The sequence below is a fragment of the Bombus vosnesenskii genome, unplaced genomic scaffold, assembly GCF_011952255.1.
Source record: "Bombus vosnesenskii isolate JDL3184/JDL3185 unplaced genomic scaffold, Bvos_JDL3184-5_v1.1 scf7180000013788, whole genome shotgun sequence".
Lineage (NCBI taxonomy): Eukaryota > Metazoa > Arthropoda > Insecta > Hymenoptera > Apidae > Bombus > Bombus vosnesenskii.
Window position 1 is genome coordinate 1,656,737 of NW_022883218.1, and position 21,200 is coordinate 1,677,936.

At 38.3% G+C, this 21,200-nt stretch overlaps 2 protein-coding genes across 2 annotated transcripts in view; both read left to right on the forward strand.

Moving 5' to 3' along the window:
• LOC117238943 (protein eva-1) overlaps window positions 1-21,200 on the forward strand; it is a 336,187-nt gene that overhangs the window by 30,393 nt on the left and 284,594 nt on the right. The gene's annotated exons all lie outside the window — the stretch shown is intronic.
• Window positions 15,367-20,541, forward strand: LOC117238965. Its single transcript, XM_033504191.1, has 3 exons — window positions 15,367-15,634; window positions 16,604-18,706; window positions 20,459-20,541. Exons 1-3 carry the CDS (start codon window positions 15,367-15,369, stop codon window positions 20,539-20,541), a joined length of 2,454 nt encoding a protein of 817 aa, XP_033360082.1.

The window sequence follows — 21,200 nt, forward strand, 5'->3', positions numbered from 1 at the left end:
CGTCAGGCGATCCATTTCGCAAAGGCGAATGAAAGGAAAAAGTAAGAGAATGGAGAACCATCGTCTATTCGTGGCCGAAGATCTTACGATTAATCGGAAGAAACTAGCAAACCATCGAACAAGTGCATAAATGACGTCCTCGTTTTACGATAAATTTTTAACCATTATCATACCATGTAGAGTTCGATTTACATATTTTCAAACGGAAATTTCGAAAATTCGAACTATTGGATGATCATTTCCTGAAAAAAGCTATTAATCACCTATTATAGATTTTTTAAATATTTAAAAAGTTTGCGAAATCTGTTAAAGATCAACTCAGATACGTCTGTCATACTCCAAAAAATAGAATGAGTGCACTAATAATAAAATACCTCAACTTGTCTTTCTGTCTTGAACGATCATTTTTAAATGGTTTTCATATTATTTACCTACCTATTCTCATACGAGCGCAATTTAAAACAATAAAAGTGCCAAAGTAAAGGAAATGCATGACAGCATCGTGAAAATTAAGTTTAATTTACGTTGTTTCAACAACGGAAAACTGTTTAGATGAAGAATTTATTGACAAAAACTAAGTTATTGTTTCAACCTCCTGATGGATTAACTGAGATAATAATAGGTCGGCTACCGCCTCTTGACTCGCTCTTACGAATGTAGCATTAAACGCGAAAAACAATTAAAGTTTTCCTCTTTTTGTGTCGAATGTATACGAGAAATTGTCTCAGGACCCGGTAGTCACGCTGACAGTACTCTGAAGAGGTTAACCGCAAGTTCTCACTGAAAGAAGAAGAAATCGGGTTTTAAGTTAAATTTATAATTGAACCAACATCAAGATCGTGTTTGTGACGAGGTTATTACACCACGTCATTGTAAAAACCGTTATTTATCCAGGTATTTTTGCGGCAATGAATCTTCGAAGCTTTTAATGGGTTACAGAAACCATTAATTTGTTCTTTCGAATTTGGATCGGAACAAAACCGAAGGAATTAATAGTTTTATGAAACGTACGGTTTTATTAAAGTAGGTCTGGTATACATTTTGAACATGTTATTATTAGAATTATTGTGATAATGTTTGATTCGTGGAATTAATTGACATTGAAATAATTCAGGTTGATTAAGTGATGTCGAATTTTATATCAAATTTTGACATTGTTGAAATAAAATATTTGGGAAATTACTGTTTCAATTATTTAAAAAATAGAAACAGTAAATTAATTGAAACGATGTATTTTTTTATTGTTATTTCAAATAAAATTTGTTTGGAGATTTATATTAAGCAGTCATTTTTGTCGAGATGAGTGACACAACTATCGATCGTATTCCACTTTTACCATTTAATTAATTCACCTTCAATCTCCTAACTCAGAGATTGGAATAAATGACAAGTATAAATATTACACTTCGCATCATCCACATCTGGAACGACAATTCATAATTGAATTCACAAACACGTCCACGGAAACGATCAAGAGTTATCTCTAATAAATACGTCCCGGATGTCTTTCGAGTATTTATCTTCGAAAGAGGATTCAATTTAGGAAACTGGTGTCATAAATTAACGAAAAAGGACAGGGCAAAACTCGCGAATAATGACAGCGTCTGTCGACGCTGATTAATGAAAGCAATAAATGTATTTTACGGCTATTCGAGACTTCATCGAAATTATTTATGGACTCACTGTTCGTCCTGATACTTGGCGTAATGAATACATTTATATCATTGTTTATCGGTCAATGTCATGCGATATCGTTGCCAAATAAATTCGACTTTTACTCTGATACGAAATAGACCGCATAGAGTTGATCATAATTCCTGGCACAACTCATATTTTTTATATATGAAGTCTATACAAGTAGGTAGAAAGATACACAGAGAATACAAAATTTCCAGCTGTGAGTGGTATTACGTGCGGGAAGGTAAATGTTAGAGTCTGGATTGCGTAAAGGTTTTACATATTTATTTTATATTATCTATTTAATGGTAACTTGAATAATCGAGAACAATGTATCGTTTATATGACATATTGTATTTAAATTCGATAGCCAGAAATTGCATATCGAAATATTTAACATAATCAACATTTTCTACGGAATCCAGATGGAGCACGAAGCTCGTAAAGTTTATCAAAATAAGAATTTTGAAAATGAAGATTTCCTACTCTTCTCTTTTTTCCACTTTTTTAATTGAGGAGGAATTTGTTAAAGATCGGAGATTTCTAGAATATCTCCTGAAGACAAGAGCAATCCATTACGCGCACGGTTCCGTATTTTTCCGTTTTATCGAGATGACTTAAATTCTTCACTCCAGTCTCTTGTTTCGTTCAACAGTTGCCAAAGAAGAAACGTTTTAGAAAGAAACATCGTGACAACGGTATTATCCGAAGCGGCGATATTAAATTTTCAGTCGGTTTAGTTCCGCTTGATTTTTCGATTTTAAAGAGAAATCCCGAACACCGTGCCGGGGTCAAACTGTATATCCGTATCGGCGCGAAGCAATTTACTCCATGAAATCGGCCAGATGGATGCTTAGAAGCGGAGAAAATTCGAGTGCTACTATTTTACCGAGGTTCGCAATTTTTCCCGAAGTATCATCGATGGACTGGAAAGTTTTCAAGCTACGAAATAACTTGGAATACCTTGCTTCTTTCATCGTCTCGACGTTCCAATAAGATTTATAGACAGACGACAGTGCCGTAATTGATAATACGTGTAAAACCACTATAAATGAATAGCGTCTATCGTGTAAAGATTACAGATAAATTATAATATAGGAAATTCAAGTATATGTATATACAATTTATTAATTAAGAAGTAAATGCTATATTGTATTTAAAAACACTCTACATTATCTGCTAAATAAATCACAAAAACATTGAAACAAAAATATATGTTTAAGGAAGATAGTAAATCACTTATTCCCAATTTTAATATACATTCTAAGAAACAGAAATACAAAAACAATTTTATTTTCTACTCTTTTTCGTTCACATTATCCTTACTATCATTAGTTCGTTCATATTCAAAGATCAAGCAAACGATCTTTCGCAAATATTTCTGTGCGTATTTTACTCTTTGAAATCGGCAACAAGCGAGAAATACGAGATTCGTAAAATGCACAGAGGGCGGATTTCAAGATACGACGATTTCTCCGAAAATTTCCCTTTGATGCTGAGTCGAACGTAGAGAATGCTAGGTTATATCCGACAACTCTGACTTGGTCTATTGCAAGTTTCATGGAAAAATGTATGCGTGCAGTCAAGCAAAGTGTAATCGCGGTTGCATAAAATTTTCAGAATATTGAAATCGGACGTAAAGAGTCGCGATTCGACAACTGTTTACGAAAGAGACGGTTCATGTTGTTCCTCTGGGGCACAAATAACCACAAGACGGATTCTCCAGGAGGAAAGTGCAGTTGAACTGCAACTTACATGTCTCTGGTCTACCGCGGGAAGTTAGGGGTTGGCTTTACGCGTGGCCAATTTCTGTCCTTTGGCTCCTTTTCTCCTTCCTTTTCTATCTCTAATTCCCTCTATTTCCAAAAGTTTATTTATAGTTGAGAAAGCGTAACTACTGACCATATCTTGGTTTCAATTTTACATTCTCATTACTGGATCTTTCGCTGTTCCTTTGATTCTTCTTTACGCTTCTTTCGTTCTAGCCAAGTTCATGTCGTTTTATGTACATAGTTTATAAGAGAAACTTTTACTTGGACGCTTCGCTGGCGCCCAAAGAAGTTCATGACATTTCATTTCACGGTTTTTGGCATTTAATACGGGTAGCAAAAAATTTGAAATTATTATATTATTCTGCAAGTAATGAGAGTTCTTTGAGTACTGAGATTAAAACTATGGAGTTTTTGATAGAAATTAGGAATTCTATCGAAGAAGAGTTTTATCAAGAAGAGATATTTATTGTTAATGGAAAAATGTCAACAATTATGGAAAAAACCGGGAAAATAAATACATGTATTGTTGATTAAAATTGAATTAGGAATCAGGAAATCATTTGTTTGTTTATCTTAAGAAGGATTCGAATTATTCGTTTGAGAGATAAGGGAAACTACGTGAAGCTTTTAAAAATGATTGCAGCACTTGCATTTACCAGAGGTAAACTTTCGTTATGGAGTTCGCAGAGGTAGAAGTCAAAGAGATCCCTTGGAAGGGTATAAAAGTACCATCAGCGAGACACGTGTTGACCATATTTCTCGCGTTACTTTCGTGGTATCAGAAAACCTCGCGATTTCCAACGATATTTATTACCTTTACTAGCATTCTTACGATTTGTGATACGACCTACTTCGCTATTGGAATTGTTCATTCCTATCTGCTTGATTAATTAAATTTGGCGTGTATGCACTTTATCCAGTACCGAGGTTCACATTTATACCAAATAAGTACGTGAACGATGATTTTCAATTCAAAATTATTAATTCAAAATATCATTAAAATAATGATATTTGATATAATTAGATTGGCAAAAATTAGTTGAAAGTTTCATTTGAGTATTATATTTCATTGATTATATTTCATATATATGTTTGCAATAATTTGGAAATATCCAAATATTTACGGAATGTATTGTATTTATATAACAAAAAATGTTAGTAACGAAGAAGGATCTGACACAATATACCTTCCAATTAACCATATGATGACAATTAACTACATGATCAGAGGTTCTATTTACTCTTCGATATACCATTTACTCGCACATGTTCATCACTTCATTTTTCGCATACGCAAGTAAGAAAGGGTTACTCGCTAAGCGGCCATAGTCAATCTTTTCAATTTCGTAGGGAATCACGTAACTCGATTATATCATCGAATTGCTCAATTTATCTCAATTTATATGGACTTTCGCCGTCGTAGTAGGTTTGCCATACGACACGTTCGTTTTATATTCATTACTAAGAGCGTTTTAAATGTACTCGGTCGATGTCGTAACCGGAAGTCTTTTAGTTAAAATCTTCTATCTAACATTTCCTCATTTTTCAAGTTACGACGGTGGTTTATGGTAACATTTAAGAATAACCTAATATTATGCAGGCTGTTACGAATATTTTAATGATTAAATATTTCGAATTGGATCGGATCTCAAGAACGATCTTCTCTCGATAGCTCGCAAAGAAAATCGCCGATAAAAGGAAGTACTCAGGATTCCGTGTCTTCTCCTTAATACGCGGGCAGCACAATCTCATCGAGTTGGAAGGTTGCATTAAAGAGTCATGAATATTCATAAAGCTGGTGGTCGGTCGACCCCTCGTGTTGGACCTTTTCCCGCTTTTAGCGGTGTCAAGTCTGCTGGAAATTGAAAACAATATGGAAGGACGCGTCATGTTCTTGGGATAGCTATCCGGGGAATTTTATGCTATCGTTCCGCACGATTTTTCGGGAATTTCTATCATAGATTCTATATTGAAAGTTAGACGTTCAGGGTGTGGATCAGATGAAACCACGTCAGGAGCATTTATGGAGAATACGGATAAGTAAAATATGTAGAATGTATGGAATTTCTGTTAGGGGTGTTTAATAATATGTACATTTATGCGTATAAAACGTAAGTTTTACTTTACAAAGTGTTTATGAAATGTTGTGTTGATTTTGAAGTAAACAATAGTGTAAACAGTACTTTTGACATCTTTAATATTTCTGCTATTAGCAGGAATATCAAGCAGAAATATAATCAACGTAGCTTTTACAATATTTACATACATTCATATTTTTGCAGTTAGATAATTCTCTGATTTTGTCGTCATCAATGGAGAATGTTTTTCGAAGGTGTAAAACTTTGTTGGTTCGTACTTACATTATACTTCACGCAATATTTTCCTATGAAATTTATATATACAAAAGCTACAGTCGTAACACTAGCTACAAATAATAGTTAATTAAAAGTTCCCCAAGATGATTCACAGTCTTGTACAACAAATAGTCGCGAAAGCATATTTTATCACTATAATACAACTCAGTTTTCATATCTTCGAACCAACTTTCGCAGTATGTAATTAATTCCGATGACACAGGGTAGCCTGTTATTCGGGTTATATACTACATAACACTTTATTAAAGCGTGCCTTATTGCCAGCTATAATTACGTACCCGTGGCAATGACGACAACCGGTGGTTCGAGGGAATAAAAATATGTATTCCCAGGATAACTACCGGCATCGCAAGTTTCTTAGTTTTGTGGAACGAGACCCGCGGCAACTGCTTCATTTAGAAATGTAATTTTCTGATCTGTAGAGTATACAGTCTCGCTATCAAAAGAAGGTCATCAGATCTGCCTAATATGATTCTCCTCTCTCACCTATTTTTTTGTTCTTGAATTTACTAAGATTAAAAGACATACTTATTTCAATAGTTGAGCGAGTCGTTGACAATTCATATTCAAATTTATTCTTGGAAATTAAAACGCTTCTGATAATCATATAAAATTGCAGTAGAATAAAAACATGTTTTGAACGCGTTTCGAAGGATAGATGTATTATGAAAATGATTAAATTGTAATCAAAGTATGCAAAAAAATGCATTAATGATGCATATCAACGACATATCGTTTTATTCTCTTCTGAGATAAATACCTTCTTATTAACCTATAATCTGATGTAGGTAATTTTATTCCATTTTAATATTCCATCCGTCGGTAGCGTGAAAGTTTAGATCATCGAGTAGACACAGTTCAAGCAAATTTTTCAATATCTTTTTAAAAAAAGAAAATATATCTTCTTAAAATAAATCAGACTAAAAAAATTACAAAACACGTAATATTACGTCGGTAACAAAGAAATCAATCGTCAAAAACCCACTGAAAATCCATTGAAAAAGTATATTTGATCGGTAAAGTAGCGAATTTAATGGTTTCATAAATCCGTAAATCCACAAATCGTCGAGGATTAACCAAAATGATGAGAATTTAAGTACCGCTACTATTTAGATCGAAGATAGCCGTGCATTCACATAATCGCAGAAGCTCTTTTCGAACGACGAACGACCGTTGTTTGAAGTGTTTCTATATGCGTTCTCACGCCTTGCATGGCGGTAATCGATGAATTCATACAGAGCACTTACTTTCGCGACCATTCCCGTTGCCCCCATCGCCCCATTTCCTTTAAACGCCAACCCATTCCACACCCAAACAGGAAATTCTCTAACAGGTAACCCTTTACCTGGACGAATGTGCTCTCTTACGACCAATTTTTGCAATCGCATGTGCTGTTCTCTGCGCGTTTACGCGAAATGGAATCTTGCGCACTTCTTGGGAATACTGCTTACCCAGTTTTGCTCTGTGTAGTGGTTTTCTAGAAAGTTTAACGCAGATTAGTTTGTGTTTTATAGTCGTTTAGAGATGTAAACTTTTGTGTATATTTGTGTAATTGTACACAATTGTGTAATTGGATGGTTTTTTTTAATAGTTGAATTTACTTTACAAAGTGAAAGTTTGTTTTCTTTCATTTTGAATAAGGATACTTTGTAAACCAAACTATTTCGTAAGTTGTAAAATTTGTGAATTAAATTATTTTCTAAATTATGACTAAACAAATTTGTGAAAAAGAAGTTCCTGTAAGTTATGAACATATTTAAAATTGTGTAAATTATAAATTAACTAAAAGAAATAAAACAAAATGGGAAATATCTAGCGTATTGTAAAATATAACATGTTCCAAGTGAGTAATACATTGGTACAACAAGCTTAGAAGGTCAAATATAATTGAAGTTTATATGATCTCGTGTCTGAATAAAAAATAAAAGATTGTTGATTAACAAGCATTACGTATCTTATAGCTTGATTGAATTAGTGGGAGATGAAAACTGATTGTGTTATTATTGTCACTTGTTAGTCACACGATTTTGCCGAATTGCAAATTATGACATTTGTTTAAAGATATTTCTTGTCACATGAAAGGTGTATTTAGTATCCAACAAAACTGTATTGCATTTCTGGAAGAAATCTTTTAAGTTCTTTGGAAATTCCGTAAATCACGAGAGTAGATTTTGTTCAAATAGGATTGCAAAGTCTTTAAGAATTCTGTAAGCTGTGTGGTCGCGAGAAAAATAAATGCAATGGAACAAAATGTTACTTAATTCCTGTAGCATTTCACGAAAACATTCAGGTCGAATACCATTCCAGTTCCAACACATTTTAATTTGTTTAACGATGAGCTTTAATTTATAGCGTGAGCTGCACCTAATTACGGGATTGAACATTCTTTACTCGATTGCCGTCGTTTATTGATCGCAGTCAATTTTTGGATTGCTTAAAATCATGCCTCCATTAGTAGTTCGAAAAATATTTGGAATGAAACATTTAGCTTTTAGGTCGAATTAAAGTCGTGATTAAGGTCGTGTACACGATTTACTGTGGAACTGCGGATGCCAGGATAATTATGCAATTTAAAAGTTATTTCAGAGTTCTGGTTAAGACTTTTCATAAATTTCTGTGGATGTATAAAAATGGGAGAATTAATGTTACGCGGAGTTTCGTAATTTGGTCACAAAATATAAATGGAATTTGACATTTTGTAATATTTGAATCTCTAAATTTTATATTTTTGAATTTTTAAATAGAAAGTTTCAAATCTTTCAATTTTTTAATCTTGGAATATTAACATTTTTAAATTTTTAAACATTTCAATTATTTGATTTTTTTATATGAAACATTTTAACTTTTCAGTCATTAATAATTTAATGTTCCAAATGAGCGTAAAATATCATTTGAAACCTCAGGACGCGAAACATTACTTTATAACCAAGTCCTGCGAAAACAACAAATCAGCTGCCTTCAAGATAAAAAACGAATACGTTCTATAAAGAACAGTGGGCAGAAGGAGTTAATAATTAACAATGATAAAGTGCGGAAATTCACCATAGCGAAGAACAGGAAGAAAAACGAGTCAGCGCTGTGAAGCTACATAGAAGCCATTAACTGTGGACACAGTCGAAACTAACTTGTCCTGAGTTCGGGAAGGTAAAACTCGCTGTTTCATATTCCCTGTGATCAAATGCACGGCACTGCACTGTGTATCGTGATCGTGGGTCGTTAGTTTGCGCACGAGACATTTAAACAAATTATTCATTTAGTAAGTGGTTGCATTAATGTAATTACTGATTCCTGGGACAACAATTATATGTCATTAAAAACATGTTCTGCAGTTAAGGTTTTAAAACTTATCTTTCACTTCATCTGTTTTGATAATCTTTTCAAGTCAAATCAAGGAAGTATGTTAAGTCCTTTTTTATTATAGATTATATAATGATTATATCGCTCGTGTATATACATTGTGTCTCATAATTATAAAACCATCTAAAAATTATCAATTCTTATATTGGTATAAAATATCAATCTTGTAATAAGATAACAAAATTGTTAATAAAATATAGTTGCTTAGTCGATACAAATGCGTAAAAATTTTTGGACGTCTATTATCAATTAGAGAACTATTATTTTCTATCATCCATCCTAAATTCACCACTTAGTATCTATCATCCATATTAATCCTCACAACTATCAAACGATTCTATGATAATACATCCAAGCGTTTTTCAAATTACCTTCTCTTTGACAAAATATTCTCGCCAAAAAAAAAAAAGGAAAAAGAGAGAGAGAAAGAATTTGCTATACAGCGACATTAAAGCTCGCGGGTCCTGAGTGAGCATTGTTTCGTGGCGAGCCGACAGACTACCTGGCTGACGGCGCGTTAGCGACAATGGATGTAGTGTTGAACGGATGACTTCGTCAAAGGAAACGGAAGCGACGCACGAAAGTTTGGCGAACGAAGCATTCATATGGGCTCTGCTCGACTTTTGTTTTAAGACTTTTGTCAGGCGACCGCGAGTCAACAGACCGACCAAGAACCAACCCTCTCAGCCAACTTTTCGAATCGCGCATTGTGCTTGTTCACAGCCACCATTGTTTCCCAGCGCGTATGGCGATCGTAGGGAATTTACTGGTTCGCGTGGTCACCTGGAAATTTTCTTGACATGCATAGGTACGATTCCGAGCGATAAATAAACGTTTTTTCTCGTGAGACGCTCTTTCTACGTGTTGCTAGAGAGAACTTTGACGAGGGTAGAAGATTTGCGATCGTTTCTTTTAACGTATTACTTACTTCTGAGTCACGGAATGATTAAGCTGGTGATTTGTGGATCCTAGAGAGAATTTGTGCTTTCTATGAATTTTATTGCGAGTATTTTTAAGAAAATTTAGTAGAATTGCTTTTATGTAAGTTTTCATGAAGGGCAAAGATTCTTTGGTGGATACGTGGATAAAATATAGTTGTTATGAAAAGCTTTATTATGGAGTATGTTAGAATTTTAATAGAATTGTAATGACTTCCTTATAATATCGTTCTTTTACAGTATTATTGTTAGCTGTATATAAAACATAGCGCACTTTTTCTTATAATATTGTTCAGTCCAAGAGTCGAATATATATAGTAGTTACAAAACACATTTTACCAATTACATCTAGTTACAAGTTCACCTTTGAAAAAACATTTTGAAGAAGAACGATTAATAATTTTATAAAATTTACTAAATACACGCGATCTACTTGTAACGTCTCGAAATATGCAGCAACCTTAGCAAGTGATAATTGCGAAAGGGATGTTTTTGGCAAGAGTTTAGGCGTACAGCTTAGAACGTGAGTTTGCCGAATATATATACACGTACTTGGAGCGAGTTATTTGTACCCGCTGTACTGTTATTCTATCTAGTTAACATACACACATCTAAAATCTGCTAAACTTGCTTAATTACCCTGAATCAGTACTGTTCAAGTACGGAAATGAAACTACGTATCTATTACCCTACTTCCGAAATCAAGCACACATATACACGTATATATATATATACGACTAAGTAATAAATACTATACGTTCAAACGTTACATTGCTCTTACAATATGCATATTGTTTGAAATAATTAGAGGACCAGTTTCCACCTTACTCTGTATTTTATACCTTTGTACTGTATGTTTAATTATTTAATAATATCGTACAGACTATATGTCAATCTATCAAATTTATATAACTTTTTTGCTTAGTTGATGCAATGAAACTATTTACAGTAGCGATTTCGCAATTATTTTGAGTAATGTATTTCATTTTATAATGATAGATTTCCATCGATCAATTAATTATTTAAAATCGATATTGCATTACTATTTAATACGGGAATAACGCACGATATATTAATGAAATATTTATAGTAACGTGCGTACTATCTATTCCACGAGCAATCAAATATTTTCTTTCGTTTATGCATTAATGAGTATTTGGATACAAACCGTGCCATCAATATTCCCTAAGGAACTTCGATATGTTTACATGAGCATTAGTTAATCAGAACGAAATGAACCATTAAATTAGCTTCTGCATTAGTCAGATACAGTAATTTTTCCAAATTTGTTCGGTGGCACGAATTCCTGCAAGTGAATCGTTACACTCTGTTTTCGACACACATATCCAGCCACAATGGATGTATACAAACATTCTATAGATGCATAAATATAGATACAATGTAAAGCATATTGCACTTCGTTTTCAATATTTCAGAGATCATTCACAATGGACATACAAGCCATGACTTTCGTTGATTCGAGTTTACAATCAAATATCGTATAAATAATACGCAGCATCGCTCGGGGCACGTTCGAATGGTTGAAAACGGGCGTTGGTCGATCTTACTGATCGTTCGTTCCATCGAGAAGATTAAACTGTCGCTTTGATTTCTATACGCATGTATCATTGTGAACACGCAAATGGATCAGAGCCGCAAATAGGTCTTTTGACTAATCCTTATCTGTTTTTTTTTATTCCGTGAGAGTGAAATGCGAGTATGCGTGATAGATACAAGCGTGGAGAAATGGAGAGACAATGATAAACCACGAGCTGGTCACGGTTTCGGGACGAATTAGAAGAAATTTTCACCCATTTCTGTTGGCTTGATTTTTTCCGAACTGTATTTTATTTTTGCTTGTGAACGATTGCTTTACTCATTCGACAAAAATGGAAAGAAAAATATATTTCCTTGAAATTGTGCGTTTTTCTATTCTTCGCTCTGTTTCTGTTATTTGATTTGAAAAATAAATTTTTCTTTCTGAAACTGTTTGTTTTGTCCTTTACCTTATGGTAATTATCATGCTTCCAATGTGATATCATAGTAACTTCTATTTGTAATATCCATAATCGCGTGTTATTTGTATACTTAAATTTTTCATTTTGTTTGAGTTGGGTTTTATCCAAATAGAATCCAAAGCCATCTTCGAAAATGTGAACAATACTAAAGAAATCGTAAACTGAAATTAATGTAGATTACAGTTATTCTTTTAAAATGCTAATACATATATCTGAATTAATTCGAGTAAAAATCCATTTCAATAAGAAATTGATAAAAAATCATAAAAAGAATTTGCAAATGTGTCAACTGCTTTAGAACGACGAGAAAATAATTTATGTAACGTCGGTATGATTTTTCATATTCATTAGATCCCAGTGAAAGCAGAGAAAACGCTGCTAGGGATATCCGTTGAAAACGTTTATTCTATTCACGAGAATGTTACTGGACAAGACGGGTGCAAGCAGGAATTTTCGCGTAATGTCACGTCTCACTTACATCGGGAAAAATCCTAAAATCTACGGCTCGTTAGATGGCTATCAGAATACGGCGCATTTATCCTAGGGATACGTCAGAGCTTACTAATCGTGGAAGTGCACATAATCGCTACGCTCCGCGCAGGTCGTCGTACTGAATAATAAATTAATCTCTATAATCTAGCCATCATTACCCGTCATCGTGTCTCTCCTTCGTGACAACTCGCTTCTTCTTCTTCGTTGCTTCCCGTTCAATCAGTCATCGCGTAATTCGATCTAACTGTAAATCAGTCGGCAAAGTTTTGTTTCAAACTTATTAAAATTCAAGGGAAGTACCATTTTTAGTGATAGATCACAATGATATAAAAATATTGCATGTCGCAAATATCTTTTCACTATTGACATAAAACGTATTAAATTTTCTTATGAAAAGTGAAAAAGTTTGAAAATAAAGATATATTGACAGATTTTAATTTTGCAACATATGAATTTTCTTGCAGTGTAAAAGTTTTCAAGTACATCGACTGTTACGCCATGCGGCTTGCCATAGATCATATTCTTAACTGTCGGTCGCGGCACTATAATGTCGCAGACGGATCGTCGCGGCTGCCCGGCAAAACAAACATTGTAGTGGCAAGCGCATGGTTCATTAAGCAGGGCGACCTCCAGAAACGTCGATTCGTGGCCGTTATTTTATCTGGCGTAAAAGAATGTGGCGTGATCCGAAGGTAGTGAGGGTCGCCTTCCAGAAAGAATCAGAACGTTTCGAGAAGCCAAACAGTCCACACATATCTTATATCGCGCATTACGTAGTCACATTTCTTTTTGTTGTTCCATTTATATCTTTCTAGTTAATAAGTTGTTGCAATAAACATTAATTTAGTTGTGTTAATTCTGTGAAATTTCATTGAACTACCCTTATTATCATAATCGAAATAAGGGAATCGATCAGTTCGTGGCGTCGATTGTTTAATCGTAACGAGAACTTACAACTCTCGTTGACGTGATATCTCGCGATCGCGTCTCTCCGCGAATGATCGAAACATTTTGGTCCTTCGAGCCGGATTACGTGCCAGTGAAGAGTGCACTTACCAGTGACCACACAGTGCCACGTGACTTTATCAAAACCAGCAGCGGAAGCAGGAGCATCCACTACAGCGAAACCAATGACGTCAGGCGCGTCATCTTCGAAGAAGCACATCCCATTGGCAAGGGAACGCAACCACGCAGCCTTCCGTCGCAGCTGGACAATCATCAACGCAACGAATTTCACAACTTAACATACACGCGACCTCACGCCGCACGACAGTAAGGTAAGCTCGTTCCTTATTTCAACCATCTCCTATCCTCGGCAACGATGACGAGCGAAGACCAACTCATCTCCCTGCGTCGGAGACGAGGCTATTGTAGCGGCCGATTCACATATTTATCGAATCGACTGGACGAGTACGAGCAATCTGAGAGTCAGCAAAATTCCTTATTAAAGAATTACGAGAAACAACTGACCGAAGTTGCGAGTCAATTCGAAGCGATTCAACTCGAATTAGAAGTATTGGACGAGGAGGAACAAGCGCGCGGCTTCGAAATAAGGGATCAGTACGTCGCGGTAGACACAAGGCTACAAAATCTTCTGAGGAACGCGCAAACAGCTTCGCCGTCGACATCCATAAACCCTCCAACCTGTGCATCATCCGCAAGTTTAAATTCGATATCCATTAAATTACCAGATCTTCGGCTCCCTACCTTTGACGGAAGCTTAGAAAAATGGAACACGTTTTATGATACCTTTTCCTCCACAATCGATAAAAATCCTAGTCTCACTGACATACAGAAATTCGATTACCTGCAGTCCGCCCTGCAAGGAGAAGCAGCCGATTGTTTAAACGCGTTACCCCTTAGTAATGTAAACTACAGTCAGGCTATTGCCGTTCTCAAGAAAAGTTTCGAATGTCCACGATACACAGCTTTCAGTCACTGCATGGCAATAATTGATTATCCAAGGATAACCAAGGAATCTCCAACGGAATTAAGGCGCTTAGTCCACACATTTAAACAACACATATATGCATTGAACAAATTAGGAGAATCCTACCCCGATACCAGTGCTATGCTCAACAGCCTCATCCTCTCAAAAATACCACTAAGTATCCAAAAGCAATGGGAAATGACGCTGCCCAATAACGAGGTGCCTCCGTACATTCATTTACTAAACTTCCTAGAGAGATTAGCACGAAGCTCCAGACCGATCACCACGGTCAGACAAACAAGAGAATCACCGGAACAAACTACTCCGGTCCGTCAACGCGCATCACGAGGGCATACACTTACGGCGACACAGGTTACTCCAACATGCCCCACCTGTCAAGGACCACACCCCATTTGGAGATGTGACACCTTCAAAACCAAATCCCTTCGCGAACGCATTCGGGAGGTCAAAAGGGCATCACTATGCCTCAACTGCCTCGGGAAAGGGCACACAACGAAGCATTGTTTCGCAGGATCATGTCGCGTATGCGGAGAACGACATCATACAATGCTGCATAGGACAAAACGCCATTCAGGGTCTCGTTCCAGCACGTCCAGCCCGAAATCTTCCCCATCAAATAGCCGATCCACAACACCTTCTTCGCCACCCTACGTATCACCCACTCGTCGCAAAAGGCACACAACAGACCACAGATCGGAAACACCACGAACAGCCGCGTCTCCAAGTCCACCGCCCAGTGACAAACGAACACACAACCAATGACGCCGACGATCGACGACTCCGTTCATGACCGAACATATCAAACCAATAGCATCCGAATTACTGTCCAATGATCTAGTCATCACAGCGCAGATTAATATTTTGAATGATAAACAGCAACCAATCCATTGTCGAGCGTTGCTCGACACCGGATCCAGTATGAACTTCATTACCGAGGAATTAGCAAAATCGTTAAAGATAAGGCAAAACAAATGTTCGGTCCCGATCGGAGCTCTAGATACCTTGACAACGACCTCTAAGCGACACATCACGGCCACGATCACTTCCACTGATGGTACATACACGCGGACATCAACGTTCCTTATCATTCCAATCATATCAACCTTAATTCCCAGCGAACCCATCGATCGTTCGACACTTGAGATACCAAAAAATCTCAAATTGGCCGATCCACGATTTCATTTACCAGCTCCGATAGATGTACTATTAAGCTCAGGTTCAACACTCGCGTCGATGTGTGTGGGACAAGTCAACCTCACGCAGCCAGACGAGCCTGGACTGCGTCTGCAAAAGACGCGATTCGGATGGGTAATCGGGGGGAGTCCAACTTCCCAAACCGCTACAAACATATTTCACACATCCACGACGACTTTACAAGCAGACCTCGCGCGGTTTTGGGAAATCGATGAAGGACCCTCAATTAAACATATCTCAGAGGCAGATCGACGATGCGAAGAACACTTCCAAGCCCACACCCGACGCACCAGCGAAGGACGATACATCGTCGCTCTACCTTTCAACGATCAGCTTCAGTCACTCGGATCCTCTAAAACGCTGGCGAGTAAACGACTCGCCTCACTCAATCGCCGATTCCAGCACGACAAACGCTTCGAATCAGAATATCGAACGGTAATACAGGAATACCTGGCGTTGGGACACATGACGAAGGTCAATGACAACCACTCCGACGACAACGGATACTATTTACCCCATCATGGCGTGACCAAAGCATCGAGTCAAACCACCAAACTCCGTGTAGTTTTCGACGGATCGGCACCAAGCACTACCGGAACCTCCTTAAACGATACACTTCTTACAGGACCCAAGTTACAGGAAGATTTATTTTATATATTAATTAGATTCCGCGCTCATCAATACGTACTCACCGGCGACATCGAGAAAATGTATCGGCAATTCCTCGTACGACCAGAGGATCGGAAATATCAAAGGATATTATGGCGCAGCGCGAGTGGAGAAACAGAAACATATGAGCTTAACACTGTAACGTTCGGTTTATCCGCAGCCCCGTATCTAGCTATTCGGTGCCTCAAGCAACTGGCAGAGGACGAAGGACATCGATTTCCACGTGCAGCACAGGTACTGCAGCGGGATTTCTACATCGACGACGCTCTCACCGGAGCTGAAACGAAGGACGAAGCCCTCACGTTCAGAACAGAACTCACCAATTTACTTCAACTGGCTGGCTTAAACATACGAAAATGGGCGTCGAACGATAATGACTTATTACACGGACTTTCCTTAGAAGAAACAAATCACCAACATTTTTTGGGCGACTCGCAAACCTTGAAGACGCTGGGAGTGTTTTGGAATTCATCCGACGACTCTATTCTTTACTCGGTCGAAGTCAAACCCACGCCCTCTCGAGTCACGAAACGAATCATCAGCTCGCAGATTGCAAACATTTACGATCCGCTCGGTCTGCTCGCACCGGTGATTGTTCGGGCCAAGATGCTACTTCAACGAATATGGTCGTCGAAAATCGATTGGGATGAATCACTTCCGATCGAGTTACATACAGAGTGGGAAAGGTACTATGCCCAATTACCCTTATTAAACAACGTCAGGTTCCCATGCAAGGCAATAATCGAGTCCGCAATGGAAATTGAACTGCATGGTTTCTGCGATGCCAGCGAAAAGGCTTACGGAGCCTGTGTTTATCTTCGAACCCTTAACACCAACGGCCGTGTTTGGACCCAACTTTTAACCGCAAAATCGAAAGTCGCCCCACTCAAGTGCCAGACCATTCCTCGGCTCGAGCTGAGCGGAGTACTCCTTCTTACGTCCCTGATGTCGAGAGTACAACAAGCCCTATCACACAAAATTACTCGAACTATCTATTGGACCGATTCCACTATCGTCCTCCATTGGCTCAATACATCACCTCACACCCTTAAAACATTCGTCGCTAACAGAGTCTCCGAAATTCAAACAAAAACCAGCATCCGCGATTGGCGCCACGTTCCTACCGACGACAATCCCGCGGACTTAATATCACGCGGCCAAACACCCGAAGAGTTTCTGCGCCTAACCATCTGGCAGCACGGTCCTGCATGGCTCTACCAGTCGGAAGGCTATTGGCCGACATGGGCGCTAACACCGCAAATTGAAGTACCGGAGCAGAAGGGGGCGATTTGTCTGTCCACAAACCCCGCCGATTACTGTTTGTTGCAAAGGTATTCATCCTGGCCCAAGTTGATACGAATCATAGCTCGTTGCCTCCGTTGGAAACAGAAAAGGAACCGAGCGGCACCCCTAACCGTTACTGAATTACGCATAACGCACAATAAACTGATAAAATTGTTGCAAAACATCCATTTCTCCGAGGAAATTCGTACACTCCAAAAAGATCGGAACGCGGCGATAAAGGGTAAGCTCACGCGACTCAATCCGTTCATAGACAAGGAAGGAATATTGCGAGTCGGGGGTCGACTCAGTCATTCGTCGATGACCTTCGCCCAGAAACATCCCATAGTATTACCTAAGTCATCCGTTACAATACGCATCATAGACCACGAGCACAAGATCCACATGCATTCCGGAACGCAGGCTACGTTATACGCAGTAAGACAAAGATACTGGCCCGTCGACGGTCGAAGTCAAGTATGGCGGGCGATCAAAGGCTGCGTCCGCTGCTGCCGCGTTCAACCACCGCCGGTAGAATACGTGATGGGTAATCTGCCGGAGGCGCGAGTAACGGAATCTCGCCCATTCACAAACGTCGGCGTCGATTACTGCGGGCCGTTCCACATCAAGGAAAAACGAGATCGTAACCGTCGTCAGATAAAAGTATACGTAGCCATTTTCGTATGCCTAGCAATTAAAGCGGTACACATCGAGCTCGTTGACGATCTCACTAGCGAAGCCTTCATCGCCGCTCTTCGCAGATTTATCGCTCGACGAGGCTATTGCTCCACCATCCATTCTGATAACGGCACCAACTTCAGAGGAGCAAGCAACGAATTACGAGAGCTTCACGATTTATTACAATCGGACGATCACAAGGAAAAAGTAACCGCATTTTTAGCCGACAAACAAATTGAATGGCGCTTCATTCCCCCTCATTCGCCGCATTTCGGTGGGCTATGGGAAGCAGCGGTGAAGTCATGTAAACGCCACCTCAGGCGTGTAGCCGGCAACGAGTTACTCACCTCTGAACAATTGAATACTCTTATCATAGAAATAGAAGCAGTCCTCAATTCCCGCCCGCTAACTCCTATCTCCACCGATCCAAATGATCTCCTAGTCCTCACTCCCGGACATTTTCTCATTGGCGATTCACTAATGTGCTTACATGATCGAGATTTCAGAGACATTCCATCGAACCGACTCTCCAAATGGCAGCATATCCAACAGCTTAAACAACATTTTTGGAACCGCTGGCATAAGGAGTATTTGAACGAGCTAACCAACCGCAATAAGTGGAGCAAGGGTGGACACGGCATCCAAAAAGGCACAATCGTCATCCTCAGAGAGGACAACATTCCCTCCATGCATTGGCCTCTGGGCCGAGTTATCAAGGTTCATCCAGGCGCCGATGGTGTCATCCGGACAGCTACAGTTTAGACGGCAAAGAGCGTTTTGGATCGGGCCGTCAAAAGGCTTGTCCCACTGCCAATTCAACCCGATCTCGAGAAACCCGAACAACTAGCCACCGAGACGAACTAAGATGGGAACTTCAACCACATCTCGCTAATTTGATCGGTACCCTCTCAACGGGGGGAGGATGTTACGCCATGCGGCTTGCCATAGATCATATTCTTAACTGTCGGTCGCGGCACTATAATGTCGCAGACGGATCGTCGCGGCTGCCCGGCAAAACAAGCCCGCAGTAATCGACGCCGACGTTTGTAAATGGGCGAGATTACTGCGGGCAATGCCAAATGTATCGGCAATTCCTCATACGACCAGAGGATCGGAAACAAAATGTTTCGATCATTCGCGGAGAGACGCGATCGCGAGATATCACGTCAACGAGAGTTGTAAGTTCTCGTTACGATTAAACAATCGACGCCACGAACTGATCGATTCCCTTATTTCGATTATGATAATAAGGGTAGTTCAATGAAATTTCACAGAATTAACACAACTAAATTAATGTTTATTGCAACAACTTATTAACTAGAAAGATATAAATGGAACAACAAAAAGAAATGTGACTACGTAATGCGCGATATAAGATATGTGTGGACTGTTTGGCTTCTCGAAACGTTCTGATTCTTTCTGGAAGGCGACCCCCACTACCTTCGGATCACGCCACATTCTTTTACGCCAGATAAAATAACGGCCACGAATCGACGTTTCTGGAGGTCGCCCTGCTTAATGAACCATGCGCTTGCCACTACAATGTTTGTTTTGCCGGGCAGCCGCGACGATCCGTCTGCGACATTATAGTGCCGCGACCGACAGTTAAGAATATGATCTATGGCAAGCCGCATGGCGTAACATCGACACTGAAATTAACATTTTGACTTTGAATATTAATCACGATCATTTAGAATGCCACAATTACGACGTTATTGGATGTTCGACGTAACGAGAAATTTATCTCCATAATTCAGTAACGTTGTTATTTCCATCAATTTTCTTCTTTGTTTTTCAATCAATTCAGCGTTGATTGGTTTAGACGAGCGATAACGGGTTCCCTTTTATTTATCAATTAAAGTTATCGAGTCGAAAACAAAGCATTTGTTTGAAATATTATTTAACAATTACATTTTACATTTCCTTTTATATTTATTCCTAATAAAATCTAAACTTGTCGTATTTCAATAGAATAGATGGTAATTTTTAATTTCTACGAATATTAAAGATTTTATTTTATCAGAAATATTTGAAAAATCTTCTGAACTTGTTGCAGGTTTCAAATCATACTTCACTTATTCAAAAAAACTAAGTACCAACCATGTTCTTTTCTACAATGAAAGATTATTTCCATTTTAATATTGAAAAAGAATATTTAGATGTCTTTGCAATCATTTTATCATTTATAATTTCCGCGCTGTATTACATATTATAACTCCTTAATGGAACAACATATCTACTTCATTAAAGTCAATGAACTTAACTCTTGAATATTATATACATATATCTAACAAACTCACTTACAATTCCTCTCCACCATTATCATAGCATACCACGTACATAAATCTCTCGAGGGTAAGACCATCATTAGAGAAACAAAAGCAAACTAACAAAATGATCATGGTAGCCGAGACACGAGTTAAAACTCAGTGTCCCAGATAATTAAGGAAACGATTACGCTATCCGTATCAAGATCAATTTGTTATCGTTCAGCCGGTGATCTAGTAATTTTGTCGCAATTAGGAACAAACGTTACAGAAATTACTGTCCTTACGCCATGAGAAGACATTATAACGAGTAACAAATTAATCTTTCCACGGCCGTGGTATTACACGCCATCAGGCCCTTCCTTTATTGCCTCTTCCTCGACCGCACTACCTCGTAGTTGCTTCCACGTACAATTCGTCACTGTACGGAGTAAAGTGATCTCTCTCTCTCTCTCTCTCTCTCTCTCTCTCTCTCTCTCTAGACGATTTGCTCTAACGGTAACCACCTGTCGTCGTACTTTACTCGGCGAA

Coding starts and splice junctions, on each gene's coding strand:
- LOC117238965 (XM_033504191.1), top strand. CDS start 15,367: ATGACCGAACATATCAAACCAATAGCATCCGAATTACTGTCCAATGAT. Junction 15,635..16,603: donor CACGATCACTTCCACTGATG/GTACATACACGC, acceptor GTTTATCCGCAG/CCCCGTATCTAGCTATTCGG. Junction 18,707..20,458: donor GGAAGCAGCGGTGAAGTCAT/GTAAACGCCACC, acceptor AACTTGTTGCAG/GTTTCAAATCATACTTCACT.